Below are 18,099 nucleotides of genomic sequence, written 5' to 3' on the forward strand. Positions count from 1 at the left end.
CACAGAACGGATTTTTTTCGTCTTGCGAGGCACCACTGTACCTGTTTTAACTGAGTTTTTCTAATGCAATAATGTTAGTGTTTTCTCTTATATTCTTGCAAACTTTTCTTTCACAATGGAGCTGCCTGTGAATCTTGTGAATAAAATAAATAAATAAATATTCCCTTCGAAAAGAGGTCACGTCATCACGTTGTTGCCTCTGCCCTAGATGTTAAAAACGGTGAAGAACAACAGGGACAGGGGCCGTGTCAACCACAGTGCCGCTCTCTTTGGCTTCGGAGACGGGGGAGGCGGCCCAACGCAGAAGATCCTGGACAGGCTGAGGAGAATGAAGGACACAGACGGCTTGCCAAGGTCAGTTTCCCTTTGCTGCTCAGACAAGCCCACTTTAAAAAGGAAGAAGAAAAGCTTGGCTTCCTGTGGTTAGGAAGATGGACCCACAAAGGTATGGGCTGAATAAAAGATTTCTGGGAAGCCATATACAGTCATACCTTGGGATAAATATGCTTCAGGATAAGTATTTTCGGGTTGCGCTCCGCGGCGACCTGGAAGTAACAGAGCGCGTTACTTCCGGGTTTTGCCGCTCGCGTATGTGCAGACGGTCAAAATGACGTCACGCGCATGCGCGGAGGCGCCGAGACGTGACCCGCGCATTCGCACATGCGCAGTCGCGTCTTACGTTCTATTCAGGATGCGAACGGGGCTCCGGAACGGATCCCGTTCGCATCCCAAGGTACCACTGTAAATGCCCCATAAACAAATTGGGATGAACGCTCATTAACTCTCGGCATCTCCCCCCTGCATCCGGATGAGCATTTACCTAGTCGGAGGACACTTTCCTGCACCTCAGGAGGTGGCGCAGCAGGGCCAGTGAGGGGGCGTGGCCTGGAGGAAAGAGGGTGTGGCCTTTTGAGCATCCCCAGGACTGGAGGGAGAGGCATTTGGTCTCTGGGTCTGAAGCTCTCCCCAGCCCTGCTACAACTGGTGATTTCTCTTTCTCTCCTTCTCGCAGGGTTCAGATGTCCACACCTGACCGGCTTTTCACTGCCCTGGAAAAGGAAAAGGCTCAGCTGTGCACCTGGGTTGGCGAACTGTTTCTGGAGCTCCATAATGGCACATACACCACACATGGACAGGTTAGTATGCACAGGAAAACGGTCAATTAGACAGTCCTCTGGCTGAGAGTCAAAAGGTCTGTCCTCGGAAGCTTCTGTTCCCGAATTTCTAAAACCAGCATAACCTTAGAAGTTCAACTTGGGGGAAGTTTGTCCTCATAAGCCTCCTGTTGGTTGCTGCAGCGTCTGCTTATCTTGCTCTGTGAGACAGGAAAGGACAACCTTTCAGGTGCTGTTGGACTCCACATCCCATCAGCTCCAGCAAGCAGAACCAATAGTCAGGAATGATGGGAGTTGTAGTCCAACAAAGGTCCGGAAGGCCGCAGGTTCTGGGTACAAATACGTAGAGTTGCAATGTTACAACTTGCAATCTCTGCTTATTGGTACCTGATTATCATCATCATCTATTAAATTAATTACAGCATTGAAGTCCATTACGAAAAACAATTTAAAACAACTGGCAATCATAAAAAACAATGTGTCTGATCATTTCCTTCCATTGCTGTTTTCTGTAAATGTTTTCTCCTTTTGAAACCAGATTAAGAAGGGGAACCGGGAGTGTGAGCGCCTGCTCCACAATGTTGAGATTCTGAGTAGCTTTGCTTTGGCACAGAAAAGCTCTTTCCAGTACCCTTCTGCTAAGCTTCAGCACCTGTGGAGGTACAACTTTGAATGCGAATATTTGGTGCTGTTCAGAATATGGGATCTTGCTGGGCTTTGTTGGGGTAGTAGAAAAGGGTGGCCAAACCCTAAGAAAGGTCACCCACCACCTTTTCCCTCCCCACTCCTATCACGGATCCTGCCTGCTCTCCATCTGAGAACTGTGACAAGGCGGTGGAGCCCCTGACCTGCAAATGCTTTGTATAGATGCCAGGTAGTTCCTCTCTTTCTTTGGGTCTCCTGATTATTTGTCCCCTTTTGGTGGCAGGCTCCTCCTCCTGAATCAGTTCCATGATGTCTTGCCAGGCAGCTGTATCCAACTGGTAGCTGAGGATGCCATGAGATACTATTCAGGTATGAATTTACCCTGGCCCTTGAGAGAGGCCTCAAGAGGCCCTTCTCTTCAGCCTGCTATCGGGTACATTAGATTGGTCAGCCCCAGGGGCAGGGCCTTCGTGGTGGCAGCCCCTGTCACATGAATTTACTTCCATGTTACCCATATTTTACTGGGTTTAAGAATCTAGCACTACTTCTCTTCAGGTATTGAGCTGTCAGAATGACTATAGCATGGAACAGGGGTTTCTGAACCCTGGTCCTCAGACCAGCAGTGGTCCAAAAGCTTTATTTAGGTGGTCTGTGGCATGTCTGTGAAGAACACTTAGAATCTGCATTCTGCAATAAAATACAGTATAAGAAATAAAAGCAGCAATACGCATACAATTAAAAACCATGCCGTATCTGACACAAGGGATGCGGGTGGCGCTGTGGTGTAAACCACTGAGCCTTGGGCTTGCTGATCAGAAGGTCGGTGGTTCGAATCCCCGCGACAGAGTGAGTTCCCGTTGCTCAGTCCCAGCTCCTGCCAACCTAGCAGTTTGAAAGCATGAAGTGCAAGTAGATAAAAAGGTACTGCTCTGGCGGGAAGGTAAACTGTGTTTCTGTGCACTGCTCTGGTTTCGCCAGAAGCGGCTCAGTCATGCTGGCCACATAACCCAGAAAAACTGTCTGTGGACAAACGTCAGCTCCCTCCGCCAGTACAGTGGTACCTCGGGTTACAGATGCTTCAGGTTACAGACGCTTCAGGTTACAGACTCCGCTAACCCAGAAATAGTACCTCGGGTTAAGAACTTTGCTTCAGGATGAGAACAGAAATTGCGCAGCGGCAGCAGGAGGCCCCATTTGCTAAAGTGGTACCTCAGGTTAAGAACAGTTTCAGGTTAAGAACGGGCCTCTGGAATGAATTAAGTTCTTAACCCGAGGTACCACTGTACTTTATTTTATCTTGGAGGGCAGGCACCCAAAGCAACCCCAGGAACACTAACTGGCAGTTGGGGTGTGTGACACCAGGACAGAAGGCGACTCGGAACAGAGTAACCGGGAAGAGGGCAGGTTCTAGCTGTGGAAAGGAACCATCTGCACGGCAACATTTTGTTGCAGGTCCCACTTGCCCCTTTTAAAATATGTGCTACCGCTTCAGCTCACTCTGGATGGGCAAGTTCCCTTAATGGAAATCCTTTCCCCCCAGAAATTTGCAGTGTTGGATCTCAACTTCTGAAAGATGCTGTGCAGTCCCTGTTTGGAGGCCTTTTGTCAAGCAGTCAAGAGACTAACGGTGGCATCCTTGTGGTCAACACGTTGCCGTGGAAACGAACTGAAGTCATCCCCAAAGCTGGACCAGGAGGATCCAAGACCTTAGGTGCCAACAGTGCTTCATGCCTAAAAAACTTTTGATTCACAGATAGATTACTTTATAGCAAGTTCTTCTCTATTGTAGTGTGTAAAGTACAGTGGTGCCCCGCAAGACGAATGCCTCGCAAGACGGAAAACTCACTAGACGAAAGGGTTTTCCGTTTTGGAGGTGCTTCGCAAAACGAATTTCCTATGGGCTTGCTTCGCAAGACGACAATGTCTTGCGAGTTCCTGCAGTTTCCCCCCCCTTTTTCTAAGCCGCTAAACCGCTTATCAGCTGATCCGATCAGCAGATAAGCCGCTAAAAGCCGCTAATAGCGCTAATCCGCTAATCCGCCAATGGGCTTGCTTCGCCAAAACGAAAAAACCGCTAGACGAAGAGAATCACAGAACGGATTTTTTTCGTCTTGCGAGGCACCACTGTACTTCTAATCGTTACAGAGTCCTTGCAGTATTCTTAAGCGAAGGGATTGTTGCATTCATAAGAAGAAACGCTAAAACTGGAACTAATGGACCTATTTTAGTCATACCCATTAATTTCAGTATGCATTGTGTCCCCAGGTGGGACTGAGATACAATGCAGGGGATTGTAGAAGGACTTGACCTTAGCCAATGCACCTGTTTTTTGGCTGCTTCAAAGTTAACCTGTCTCCTTTGTACCTCTTTAGCCTTGGTGACGGTTCCCAGCATGGGCTACTGTGTTGTTCAAGATTCCTTACCTCCTCCATATCCCGTGACAGTGACCAAAGAGGTGAGCTCCTCTGTGGCTTTTGCCAGGAAACCGGAGTTAATAATATATGCCGCAGGGCTACTAAATGGTGGGCACCTGAGGGCACATGTGGTGGGACTGCCTCACGGTTGCGGAATTCTGGGCCACGACGTTCAAAGATATTTCTCTAATAACAAATCAAACTCGTCCCTCCTTCGTATCTGGTGCTTCAGAATTATTTTCTGAAGCTGATAAAGAAAAAAGAAGGAATTCATTTGCCACCTTTTAATGGCAGCCAGGATGTCTGGAGCAATGTTTTGGGAAACGTTTGAGCTAGTCAATTTGGCCTACTGGTACGCAAGGGTTTGGCAGGTAGCCTTGCTGGAAGAAAAATCCCGTAAACTGTCTCTAGGTGGATTCGTTCAAAAAGACAAGTTTGATGAAGTATGGTTTGATTTCATATAGTTTCAGAACAAGGAGGCATGTGGATGGATGCCCCTCCATGGAATAAGTTACATGAAAGTGCAGCAAATTCCATTACTTGGGAATGGAGATCCCGTTGCCTCTCTAGATGTTCTGTACTACAACTTCCATCACCCCTGACCATTGGGGCTGATGGGAGCTGGAGCCCCTCTTTCTCTAGCTGATGGGTGAATCCAGGCAGTCTGTGTTTCCCCTTATTCTTAGGCATCAGGGTGTGACTGTTGGGATGCTGCCAGGGAGACGGGGGCATCAGGCAGGCCCCCAGCTGGCTCCAGACACCGGCCGGCAGCCGGGCGATCTCCAGGTCACGGAACAGCATCAATCAATCAGCAACTCGAGCCTTAGTAGCCTTCTGAAGCTACCGAGTACGCTAATTAGCAGAGTGAATAAATCTCCACAATGGAAGTCATCATCATCATCAACCTTTTATTCGACCGTCAGTCAGAAAAAAGTACATTTGTCAATACACAGTTAAAAACTCCAGGAAGATTTTAGAACTTAGCCAACACTAAAATGGGCTAAACAGATAGCCCCATATCAATACAGTCAATTATAGTCTTGCAATGCTTAAAAGCTAAAAAAAGAAATTTGGCCACCAAGGAAGGTATAGCTCTAGTGACGTTATTCAGCAAGTGTAAAACCTGGTTTTCTCCGGATAGGAAGCTAGATTGACATAGGAGTGGGTCTATAAAATTTTGTCTAAGCTCTGCATAAGAAGGGCAAGTCAAGAGAATGTGTTCGGTGGACCCACAATGGAAGTGGCGGACAGAGACATGCATAAGCATTATTTACAACATTTATTCAGCATAGTTCAGGAACAAAGGAAAAAACATGTCTGCTTCCCCTCGTCTCCAGCAAAACAGCAATAGCAAAAGCAATATACAAAACAGAAGTTCCCAGCAGACTGTGCTGGAAGTAAACAGGCATGTGACACACAACCTTCATGCCTGTTCCCTTTTAAGGTGGAACCTAACAGTGACCTCCTAGCAGCTCTTGTTCCTTTTCATTTATTTAGTTCTTAAATCTTCCTCTGCAGGTGGATGGCTCTGTCATCATGAAGAATGGTCTCGTCCGGGTCTGTCTGGATACTCTGGGGCGTGTGACATCGCTTTGCTTAATGCAGCCAGAGAGGTACTTTGAGATCTGAACTTTATTTTTTCTCAGATCAAGCCATGCAATTCCTTGACTCCTTGAGGGTGTGTTTTTCTCCTTAGAGAGTCAGTTCCCGAAGGTTGCTGCGCTAACCAGTTTGTGATATTTGACGACGTTCCATTGTATTGGGATGCCTGGGACGTTATGGACTATCACCTGGAGACCAGGTAGGTCGCCTGTCATCTTTTTGGCGCAACGCTGCAGCTTGAGATTTCTTGTATGTAACAAAAGGATGCTGAGGAGCTTCTCTTCGCAGCAAAGGTAATGGCATCCATTCGGTCTCTCTTGAGACAGAGCTGGAATTGCAAATCGGTCAGAGAGAATCACACACGCTTCGCACCAATGGCACAATTTAGTTTAAACCACTGGGGCGCTTCCAGGTGTTGTTAAAAAATATCCAGGTGTATCACAAGCATGTAGGGAGAAGTGGCCATACAACAAGTAAGGAAAAGCAAGGGCTTATATAAAAAGAAATAGCACATTTCCTTGTTTGAGAACACTGCATGTTTTCAGCATAGCTCAAAACTCAAATCTATGTATCTCAGGGTAAGCAATATTTACCACTGTAAGGAATGTTCTTGCATTTTGGAACCCTTCTCACTCCTGTTCTCCTCTCTCTGTTACATACTCATTTCTCTTGAAAATCTTTAGGCACAGCCATTCTTCCTTTGCAGAGGAAAGGAAAACAGGACTAAGGAGGAGGGCGCGGTGCAGACTTACCCCTTAGTGTGAGCGGCATGGAGGGAACCAATGAAAGTGATGGCCAACAGACTGAAAACAAAGGGAAATGGAATGTCTAATTCACTAATGGAGCAAATAAAGGAGCAGCCGCAGCTCAGGGCAGTAGGGAGCCTGCTCTGCAGTGTTAGTCGCCAGAACCTCAGATTAGAAGGTAGTAGGTGATGGTGGAGGGGACTGCCTGAGACCTTGGAGAACTGCTGCCAGCCAGTGTAATACTGATCTAGGTGGAGAAATGTCTGCCTCTGTGTAAGGGAACTTTATTTGATGGGACCAGGCGGGCAGGCAAGGAACGGAACGAAATCTAATCTGCTATCTGAAACCTTTTGGCTTTTCTAGGTACAGTGGTGCCTCGCAAGACGAAAAGAATCCGTTCTGTGATTCTCTTCGTCTAGCGGTTTTTTCGTCTTGCGAAGCAAGCCCATTGACGGATTAGCAGATTAGCGCTATTAGCGGCTTTTAGCGGCTTATCGGATCAGCTGATAAGCGGCTTAGTGGCTTAGAAAAGGGGGGGGGAACCCGCAGGAACTCGCAAGACATTTTCATCTTGCGAAGCAAGCCCATAGGAGATTTGTTTTGCGAAGCACCTCCAAAACGGAAAACTCTTTCGTCTAGCGAGTTTTCCGTCTTGCAAGGCATTCGTCTTGCGGGGCACCACTGTAGTGTGGTGGATTTCTTCAGTAAACACACCATTGTGATGCTTGAGATGGCTTTATCTGGTCACAATAGCGGCCTTTGGGGAGCCCACAAAAGTGGAGTCCCCAAACCTATAAATCACACAGGCTTAAATAGAGACATTCCTTCACCTTCGCTTTGCACATGTGTGGAAGTGAAGCCACGTTCTCAGTGGGAAAGTGCGCCTGCATAGTCATAGCTGGATGCCTGATTCACCAACAGGAACTCGGCACCTGCTTTCTGTCAAACTAGCCCAAGGCTGAGTTTTTCCTGCACAAACATTCTTGACACCTCCTTAATACAGTCTGAGCAAGCAGATTCTCCTGACCGTATCCTTTCACACACACTTGTTTACATCTCTTCACATATGGGTATTGGGCATTTGAAACATGGCACAGAGTCCGTGCAGAGTAGACCACACAGATGGGAACACTGAAGAGATGCAAAAATATCTTTGCATGGTTTAATAACAAAACTCCTCTAACATACATCTTACATAGTGTCTATAATCATCACCCATCCACCCACCAGGGGAGAGTAAGGTGCATACTGCACATTATATACCATTCACAATTGCTGACACAGCTAATTACAGTGACTTATCAGCACCTGCTACACTGGTAAAGGTAAAGGGACCCCTGACCATTAGGTCCAGTCGTGGCCGACTGGGGTTGTGGTGCTCATCTCGCTTTATTGGCCGAGGGAGCCAGTGTACAGCTTCCGGGTCATATGGCCAGCATGACTAAGCCGCTTCTGGCAAACCAGAGCAGCGCACGGAAACACCGTTTACCTTCCTGCCGGAGCGGTACCTATTTATCTACTTGCACTTTGACGTGCTTTCGAACTGCTAGGTTGGCAGGAGCTGGGACCAAGCAATGGGAGCTCACCCCGTCCCGGGGATTCGAACCGCCAACCTTCTGATCGGCAAGTCCTAGGCTCTGTGGTTTAACCCACAGCGCCACCCGCGTCCCTATGCTACACTGCTACACAGCTGTAAAAACTAGGTCAAGATATGCACCCTGGCTTTTAAATTGGTACACACCCCGTGGAACAATAACGAACCCTAACATTTAAACAAACTATTCAACAATGGGCTGTCTCATTTATGCTACAGTAGTCAGCAGAGGCAGCCCCCCCCCAGGTTATTGGGCTTTTTGTGCTCCCTCTTGTGAGGAGAAGCACCATCTTCTACTCAGAACAAAGCTTCCCACAGCCACCGTTGGAGGCAGTGATGCTCCTGAATGCCATTTCCTGGAAACCACAAGAGGGGAGAGGGCTGCTCTTGTGATCGGTTCCTGCTTGTGGGATTCCCATTTTGGGCATTTGGTTGGCACTAGACGGGCTGGACTAGACAGGCCATTGGCTTCATCCAGCAGGGCTCTTTGGATATTCTTCCCTTACGGCCTAGAACAGGGGTCCCCAAACTAAGGCCTGTGGGCTGGATAAGGCCCGAGGGACTTGTTTATCCAGCCTGCGGCAAGTGCCGCTGCCCGCTTTGACCAGTGCTGCGCTGCGCAGCTGCCCACTTCTGGGTCGGAGGAGCACCGGAAATTGGTTGTGCACATGCGCAAGTGTTATTTCCGGTGCACATTTGGGTCGGAGGAGGCCCGCGCACAAGCTATTTCCAGTGCTCCTCTGACCCGGAAGTGCGCCGGAAATAGCATGTGCGCACGCGTATGGGCACACGCTCCCCCACCCTCCGGCCTGCCGCGCAATCGGCGCTGGAGACACCGGCCCAAGGTGCGGTAAGTTTGCTGACCCCTGGCCTGGAACTCTGAGCCAATGATTTCCTTGTAAATATCCCTTTCAGGAAGACCATTGCACATCTCCTTAAACCCTTGGAAATCATCCAGCCAGGGGGACTGCGGGGCAGTGTGACCTTCTCCCTGCAGATCAGCGAGAAGAGTGTTCTTACCCAAGAGGTCATTCTGGACGCAGCATGCCCTCACGTCCGCTTCCAGACTCAGGTTCGATATGCTTGTAATCTTCTCTGCAAGCTCTTTCCCCTCCTAAATACACCCACACCTGTGTATGTTTTGTAAATCTGTTTTTTTCCCTTTAAATTAAATATTTTTTAAATTACATTTCAAGAAAAGATCGTACAAGGTTATGCAAAATACAGTGTTAGCAAACAGGGTCTGGTGACAATATACATAGTCCATATACCATTACTGACCACTGTCAAACAAATACAGACATAAAATAAAACCAAAATAAATAAACCACAGGTATGTGAATGTGTGGAAGGTAGCAAGTGGAGCTATCTATAGCATAGGCATCATAGTTAAAGAAGACAAGGTTACAAAACATGGACCCTGTTATACCAAGGAAAATGATGAAATGTGCTGAGTCAGTGTATAAGCCATATTTGTTTGTAGGCCAAGGGAGGTCCTTGCTTACCATAGCTGTCAACTTTTCCCTTTTCTTGCGAGGAATTGTATTCGGAATAAGGGAATTTCCCTTAAAAAAAGGGAAACACTGACAGCTGTGCTGCTTACAAGTGAAATAAAGTCAGACCAAACAAGTATGAAATCGTCCTTTTTCTGTGGCCCCTCAAGACTCTCAGCTTACTACGTTTTCCAGCAAGGCAATATCCCACACTTTAGATGGGTCCAGTCTAATTTTTTCTAGGACTGTGCAATGCTCATTCCAGCAGCTATAAGTAGGTGCACTATCAAGCCTTTATTATGCAATGTTTAAAATATGTTGATTCAGAATGCTTGATATTTCTGATTAAAAAAATATTATAAACGAGGCCTGCTGTGCAAAATCCAAAGGTTGGTTTTATAACCTTAGTCTATGAAAGATTGCAGCGTTTTGGGACTTTTAGCTTAGAGAAAAGGTGAACAAGAGGCACCATGATAGAAGTTTTAAAAAATTGTGCCTGGGAGGGAGAAAGTGCATATAGAAAAGTTTTTCTTTCTCTCTCATAACAATAGAACTCAGAGGCATTCAATGAAGTTGAATGCTGGAGGATTCAGGACAGGTCAAAGAAAGGACTTCTTCTCACAGCGCATAGTTAAACTGTGGAACTCCCTGCCCCTGGAGGCAGTGATGGCCACCAGCTTGTTGTTGTTTAGTCATTTAGTTGTGTCTGACTCTTCGTGACCCCATGGACCAGAGCACGCCAGGCACTCCTGTCTTCCACTGCCTCCCACAGTTTGGTCAGACTCATGCTGGTAGCTTCGAGAACGCTGTCCAACCATCTCGTCCTCTGTCGTCCCCTTCTCCTTGTGCCCTCCATCTTTCCCAACATCAGGGTCTTTTCCAGGGAGTCTTCTCTTCTCATGAGGTGGCCAAAGTCTTGGAGCCTCAGCTTCAGGATCTGTCCTTCCAGTGAGCACTCAGGGCTGATTTCCTTCAGAATGGATAGGTTTGATCTTCTTGCAGTCCATGGGACTCTCAAGAGTCTCCTCCAGCACCAAGCATCAATTCTTCTTTATGGTCCAGCTCTCACTTCCATACATCACTACTGGGAAAACCATAGCTTTTACTATACGGACCTTTGTTGGCAAGGTGATGTCTCTACTTAAAAAGTAAAGACATCACCTTGCTGCCAGCTTAGATAGATTTAAAAGAAGATTAGACAGCTTCTTGGAGGAGAGGGCTATCAAAGGCTACCAGCCACTGTGGGAAGCAGCAATGCTGCTAGAAATGGTTGCTGGAAATTGTAGGAGCGGAGAAATTGCTCTTGGGCACAAATCCTACTTGCCGGTTTCCCACTGGGGCTTCTGCTGTGAGAACAGGATGCTGGACTGATTCAGCAGCCAGGCTCCTCTTAGGTTCTTGAGACAAAAAATTTACTGCATTTTAGTGTTAGTGTGCTTGGCTCTGTGATAGGCCTTTTGAACATTGCATCATTAGGAACTTTGCTTGCCCCACCCCACCCCAATCTGTCATTTCAGTGAACTCTGTTGCTTTCCAAAAGCAAGGAAGGATTGGACTCTGATTAATAAAATGCACACGAGGCTTGACCAGCAAGACTCTGGGAGGAAGGGCCAATAATAATCTGTCCACCCCTTAGCCCAGGTCGTTTTATTCACAAAAGAACCTTTTACACAGTGTTTGTAAGAACCAATCAGATTTCCTCTGAGCATTTCAAAAAACCCCATGTGGGACAGATCAGAAGAAATCCTTTGAACTACAAAGAAACTATTTCCTGCTTGAGCATGCATATGTGGTTAAGCTAAATAAACAGGAACCAAGGAGAAATTCATTTAGTACCCCCAGAAGTCACAAACTCTGTTCCTGGCCCTTAAGATCTATCTTAAGATTAACCAAAGCTACATCAAAGCTACCTTCTATCTTTATGGCTCGGGATGCCTGGTCTGTGTTTTAGAATGCTTTAGGCGTAGAAAATGGACAGTAGAGAAGATGGGCAGAGATGCAGAGGCTTATGGGATTTAATCAGAAATTATTGTCAATGAATCAAGCCCAGTCAACGTAATGCTTTCATTGTGGACACAGTGGCTTGCTCCGTATTTTCATAATTCCTCATAGCAATCCCACCTGACCCCCACAAATTCTACCCTAGTCTGATTTCACTTTCCTATGCTGTTTGGGACTGGCCTGGAATAAGGAGAACTCATCAGCTTTAGTAGGTTTGGAGATGTTATGACACTTCCTGGTGACCTGGAAGTTCCTAGAGCAGGGTAGCCTCCAAATAAACTTGGAGAATGTATGTGTTTTATATGTATGTAAGTAAGTAAGTAAGTACCGTATTTTTCACCCTATAGGACGCACTTTTCCCCCTCCAAAAATTAAGGGGAAATGTGTCTGTGTCCTATGGAGCGAATGCAGGCTCCTTGGCTTCAGCGATAGCAACGCGAAGCCTCCAAAGCGCAGAGGGAGCGCTCCCCCCGCGCTCTGGAGGCTCCGCGGTGCTTTCGCTGAAGCCGCCTGAAGCCCCTGGAGCACAGCAGGAACTCCTGCTGTGCTCCGGGGGCTTCAGGCAGCTATCCGCAAGCCTTCGGAGCGCAGCAGGAGTTCCCGCTGCGCTCCGAAGGCTTGCAGATAGCCGCCTGAAGCCTGGAGAGCGAGAGGGGTCGGTGCACACTGATCCCTCTTGCTCTCCAGGCTTCGCTTCGCTGGAGAGGCGCTGCACAGTTTTCCCTCTCTGCGCAGCACCCCTTCAGTGAAGCGGGAGGAGAAATGGAAGGGGCTCTGTTTCTCCTGCTGCTTCGCTGAAGGGGCGCTGAGCAGAGAGGGGGAGAATTTTTTTCCCCTGTTCTCCCCCTCCTATGGTCCGGTGCGTCCTATAGAGCGAAAAATACAGTAAGTAAGTAAGTAAGTAATTTCGTTGTCCCCGAGAGGGGGCAATGACAATAAAGATATTATTATTATTATTATTATTAAATAAATAACTTTGAGGTTGGGGGCAGAGCGGAGAACAAGGCACCTTTTCTCGTCTGATATGCTACACTTCTTGCTGGATCCACAGGTGGACTGGAATGAGGCTCATAAGTTCCTCAAGGTGGAATTCCCTGCCAAGGTCCGGAGCCCCAATGCCACATATGAGATACAGTTTGGCCACCTTCAGAGGCCAACGCACTGGAACACCTCTTGGGACTGGGCTCGGTTTGAGGTGAGAATCTGCCCAAAGGCTCCTGGCCAAGATAGGTATTGCTGGGTGGCTGTCAACCTTTCTATTTATCAACTGTCTACACCGGTGGTTCCCAAAGATTTTTGGGCCACTGCCCCCTTGGTTCCATAAATTCAGAAGAGTTTTTAGCAGGTGTTTCAAAGTTGGCACAGGAGACGCCTGCTAAATCTTTCATGGCAAAGAGTTCTTACAGGACCAGGCCAATGGCACCAAAGGCTCTGTTTCCTGCTGTTGCCAAATGAGTTCTCAGAGAACGAGCAACGGCGCTCTTGCAGGTGAGCTCAATGATCATACTGGGACAGAAGGGTTCAGGCAATCCCTGAGTTACCTGGACCTAAGTTGTTCAGGGCTTTGGAAGACCCTTGAACTGGGTGAAAGGACTGTGAACTCAGGCCTGGCACTGAAAACAAAATCCCTGGGCTGAGCATCTGCTCGGAGGCACCTTGTTCCTTAATTATGTGTATATATGTCCACCCTCCCCAGTGCTTTAAAAAACAACAACAACATGGTTCTGGTTAATATACCTTAGGAATTCTAGTTTTAAAAACACAGGAGACCCTGCAAGCCTGAAGTCCGCTTACATCTGCCGTAGATGATGATGTTTATCATAATATCTGGTTATTCTTTTTCCAAGGTGTGGAGCCACAAGTGGATGGACCTGTCTGAGCATGGCTTTGGGGTGGCCCTGCTGAACGACTCCAAATATGGCTGCTCCGTCCGGGGCAACGTGATGAGCCTTTCCCTGTGAGTTTTGGCAGGCAGGCAGGAAAAAAATTCTGGCGGGATGGCTTGAGGTCTTTGGTATTCCAGAATTTTGCTGTGTTTTCCTGGCGCTTTAGAAGGGAGCTTGCAGATGCCTTGTGTATCTTAGCTCACATCTAATGTTTGCCTGTTTGGCTACGTCAGGAATGGAGTAACAGAAGTGAGTCTGGGAATGGCCATGTTGGTGGAACTGCACAGTCAATAACACAAGCGTCCCGTGCAAAGCTCAGAACAGATTAAAAAAAAGAACTTAGTCAGGCAGCGCAGAGTTAAACCATGGAACTTAGGTGGCTTTAAAAGAGGATTGGACAGTATCATTTATTATTCCTCTGAAACTTGTTTAGAAAACCCAGTAAAAAGTCATTTTTCTGAAAAAAGAGAGGATTTGACAAATTCGTGAAGGAGAGGGCAATCGATGGCTGCTAGCCTCGGTGGCTACACTCTCTCCATGGTCAGCAAAAGCTTCTGAATATCAGTTGCTGGAAACCACAGGAGGGAAGAGAGCTCTTGTGTTCAAATCCTACTTGTGGATTTCCTTTCGGTACATCTGGTGGGCCACTGTGGGAACAGGGCGTTGGACTAGACGGGCAATTGGCTTGATCCAGCAGGCCAATTCTTACCTTCTTGTATAGTAATATATCATTTTCATCTGCATGAAGGTTAAGAGCACCAAAGTCGCCTGACGCCACAGCAGATATTGGGAGCCATCAGTTTACATATGCAGTGATGCCTCATGTAGGTAAGAAGAGTTTGGATTTGGATTTGATATCCCGCTTTATCACTACCCAAAGGAGTCTCAAAGCAGCTAACATTCTCCTTTCCCTTCCTCCCCCACAACAAACACTCTGTGAGGTGAGTGGGGCTGAGAGACTTCAGAGAAGTGTGACTAGCCCAAGGTCACCCAGCAGCTGCATGTGGAGGAGCGGAGATGTGAACCCGGTTCCCCAGATTACGAGTCTCTTAACCACTACACCACACTGGCTAAGTGGAGCTTTTTGAAGCAACTAAACAGGCATGGCGGTGAGGTGACTGTCCCTTTCTTGCCTCTGATGGCAAAGTGCTGTCTTCTGAACAGGTTCATTCCAGGAGGCGGAGGTGATCCGTCAGGCATACAACTTGAATTTCCCTCTTCACAAGGTGCCGTGCGTCTCAGGGCAGCACCCAGCTTGGAGCGCCTTCTCTGTGCAATCCCCAGCTGTTGTCCTGGAAGCAATAAAGCAGGTACGGGGCCCAAGTCACAAAGTGACTTCTCTCGATGGCTACTAGTCATAAAGGAAGCTCAGCTCTAACTCCACGATCACAGGCAGCAGTGCTTCTGCTGGGAACAAGAAGAGAAAGAATCATTGTGTTTGGGTCCTGTTTACTGGTTTTCCACAAGGGGCATTGGGGTGAGCCCTAGATGGGCCCTTGGCCTAATCCAGCAGGACTCTTCTAATGATGAGCACAGTATGAGATGGTAGGCAGAGCTGGGCACTGCCCAGGTGCCCTCTGTTGCAGTATGCCAGGGGTGGGGAGCCACAGGCCTGAGAGCAAAATGTGGCCCTTCAAATCTCTCTGGCCCTTGGAGTTGAAAATATCAATAACAAAGAAACCAGAATCATATCTCCTTGGATTGACAGATGAAGAGATACCACCGGGGGGGGGGATTTTTCCATGTGCAAGTACAGCTGCTAGAATAGTGATTGCTGCTAGGTGGAAGTCACAAGCTATACCCACAAAGGAGGAATGGGTTTGTAAACTAAATGAATATTTAATTTTGGCAAAATTAACTGCTATAATAAGAAATCAGCCGAATCAAAAATTAAAAAAGGAGTGGACATGTTTATGAATATATGGATATATGGCAAAATATTGCTGTGGAAAAACATACGCTAATATGCATAGATTAAAATGTGAAGTACTGGATGGAAGAAAAATTAGTAAGGAAAGATAAGAAGAATATATAGATGATTTGAGAAGATTGTAGAATGCAAAGGTTGTTGTAAATTGTATAATGTGGAGGAAATCGAGTGGGGGCGGAGGGAAGTGGGAGGAAGGAGAAAAGAATAATATGGTGGATTGAGGAAATAGAAATGTAAATGGATGGGGGGATGGGGAGGAAATGGTGTTAGCTTTGGTACATCTGTATTGTAATGTAATATGTGGAAACCAATAAAAAAAGAAAGAAGAAAAACAACAACAAAGAAAAAAAATCTCTCTGGCCCTTGGGAATTTCTCCAAGCAGTGCCCCCCCTGCCCATGCCCCTCGCCACCCTTGCCCTTGGCTTTTGTGATGGAAGAAAGGTGGGATACAAATATAGTAAGTGGTCAGCCATAACCAATGGACCACAAGGAGAGAGGAGTGGTTGCACAGAGCTGGAGAAGAGCATTGTGCTGACTATGGGCTGATTAAGGGACGCTTCTCTGTTTCCTTCCCTCCTTTCAGGCTGAGGACGTGCCAGGCGTGCTGGTGATCAGGCTGTACGAGTCGCACGGCAGTACTGTGGTCACCTGGCTCCAGACGTCTCTCCCAGTCCAAGAGGCCGTCATGTAAGTGTGTAAATGTAAACACCACGAGGCGCTTCCAGGCTGCTGCTGTTTTCAGGTGGAGCTCTATCACATCCTGGCATTCCGCTAAAGTTTATTTGGCACCCCGACAAAGAAATGCACTTCCCCCCAAAATTTGGATTTTTTTGTACAGTGGTACCTCGGGTACGCGGGTGGCGCTGTGGGTTAAACCACAGAGCCTAGGACTTGCCGATTGGAAGGTCGGTGGTTCGAATCCCTGTGATGGGGTGAGCTCCCGTTGTTCAGTCCCAGCTCCTGCCAACCTAGCAGTTCGAAAGCACGTCAAAGTGTAAGTAGATAAATAGGTACCGTTCTGGCGGGAAGGTAAACGGCGTTTCTGTGCGCTGCTCCGGTTCGCCAGAAGCAGCTTAGTCATGCTGGCCACATGACCCGGAAGCTGTACGCCGGCTCCCTCAGCCAATAAAGTGAGATGAGCGCCGCAACCCCAGAGTCGGCCACGACTGGACCTAATGGTCAGGGGTCCTTTTACCTTTACCTCGGGTTAAGTAGTTAATTCATTCTGGAAGTCTGTTCTTAACCTGAAACTGTTCTTAACCTGAAGCACCACTTTAGCTAATGGGGCCTCCAGCTGCCGCTGCCATGCGATTTCTGTTCTCATCCTAAAGCAAACTTCTTAACTCGAGGTACTATTTCTGGGTTAGCAGAGTCTGTAACCTGAAGCGTCTGTAACCCAAGGTACCACTGTAATAAAGAAAGCAGAGGGGAAGCGTACTGGAAAGTGTGAGATAATACTTGTTGGTCACAATGCTGTCTGACCTCCCAGCAAACAAATCTGAGCGGATGCTTAGTGAGTAGCCGATCTCATCTCGCCTCCCGAATCAGGATGAATGCCCAGTGAATGGGTTTTCCGGACTGTGCTCAGAGTTTCACTCTTCTCCTTTCTTAGGTGCGACCTCCTAGAGCGGCCTGATCCAAGCAAGTGCGTGCTACTGGAGGAGCGTGGCCTGCGCCTCTCCTTTACACCTTTCCAAATACAAACTGTCCTGCTGACTTTGAAACAACCAGGCAGCAGCTGATCTTCTGGAGCACAAACTGCAAGCTTGGGCCTGAAGCTATGGCAGACACGGGTGACTTGAAAGATCCGCACCATTCTTCTTCTTCTAAATAATTTTTTATTATTTTCCTTTAAACAGCTTTCAACAATACATTGATCAACATAAAAACCCTTTTTGCTCTGCCGGGCTTACGACTTCCCTTCAACCGGTATCCCATATCAAATCCAATCGTGCAATCTAACTTTACTATATGTCTACATTGTAGGATTTGCTTCAATCCTGCTAGTGTCTTCAAATTTTTGCAATTATCATAAATAAATTTACTCCATTCTCTTTGGAATTTCTGATCATCCTGGTCTCGGATCCTGCAGGCCAGTTTGGCCGATTCAGCAAAGTCCATCATCTTCACCTGCCACTCCTTTAGGGGCCATGCTAATCTTCTCTGTATCCTTCCAATTTTGGTATATCTGGCACATCTACGCCATTCTTCTTATTTCATTTAACTAGAGCACTAAGGTCTGCCAACCTGTGGCAAGTGCAAAAAAGCTGCTGTGCGATGCCGCCAATGCAAAATGGCAGGCTGGGATGGCACTAGTGGACTACTTTAACCGGTGAATTTCTATTTCCTGGGATGACCTGTTCCAAGTCTAAATCGTAGCTGGGATTCCTGCTTGGCAGGGGGTTGGACTAGATGACCCTTGGATCCCCTTCCAACTCTATAGTTCTATGATTCTATGAAATCTACACCTGGGATTCTTATAGCTTAATTGACTTTGTGGCAGAGTGGGCAGCTTCTGTGCTACTATTGATAAACAACTGGGAAGTCGGAAGCTTTTGCTTATCTGCTGTGAATCATCCTGTTTCTGCTCAAACATCCTTTTTAAAGGGGATAAAGGTAAAGGGACCCCGGACCATTAGGTCCAGTCGTGGCTGACTCTGGGGTTGCGGCGC

At 47.3% G+C, this 18,099-nt stretch overlaps 1 protein-coding gene across 1 annotated transcript in view; it reads left to right on the forward strand.

The window, feature by feature from the left end:
• MAN2C1 (mannosidase alpha class 2C member 1) overlaps positions 1-17,488 on the forward strand; it is a 36,542-nt gene extending 19,054 nt beyond the window's left edge. The window contains exons 12-26 of the mRNA XM_083460432.1: positions 209-354; positions 1,013-1,136; positions 1,654-1,775; positions 2,044-2,129; positions 3,301-3,471; positions 4,133-4,215; positions 5,693-5,787; positions 5,871-5,975; positions 9,032-9,188; positions 12,662-12,805; positions 13,458-13,567; positions 14,245-14,324; positions 14,661-14,806; positions 16,011-16,114; positions 17,040-17,488. Of these exons, the coding sequence (XP_083316558.1) occupies positions 209-354; positions 1,013-1,136; positions 1,654-1,775; positions 2,044-2,129; positions 3,301-3,471; positions 4,133-4,215; positions 5,693-5,787; positions 5,871-5,975; positions 9,032-9,188; positions 12,662-12,805; positions 13,458-13,567; positions 14,245-14,324; positions 14,661-14,806; positions 16,011-16,114; positions 17,040-17,169 (1,803 nt within the window). The 3' untranslated portion in view covers positions 17,170-17,488. The remainder of the gene's footprint in view (positions 1-208; positions 355-1,012; positions 1,137-1,653; positions 1,776-2,043; positions 2,130-3,300; positions 3,472-4,132; positions 4,216-5,692; positions 5,788-5,870; positions 5,976-9,031; positions 9,189-12,661; positions 12,806-13,457; positions 13,568-14,244; positions 14,325-14,660; positions 14,807-16,010; positions 16,115-17,039) is intronic.
• Positions 17,489-18,099: the final 611 nt, after the last annotated feature.

The sequence above is a fragment of the Podarcis liolepis genome (assembly GCF_965112155.1).
Source record: "Podarcis liolepis genome assembly, chromosome: 9".
NCBI lineage: Eukaryota > Metazoa > Chordata > Lepidosauria > Squamata > Lacertidae > Podarcis > Podarcis liolepis.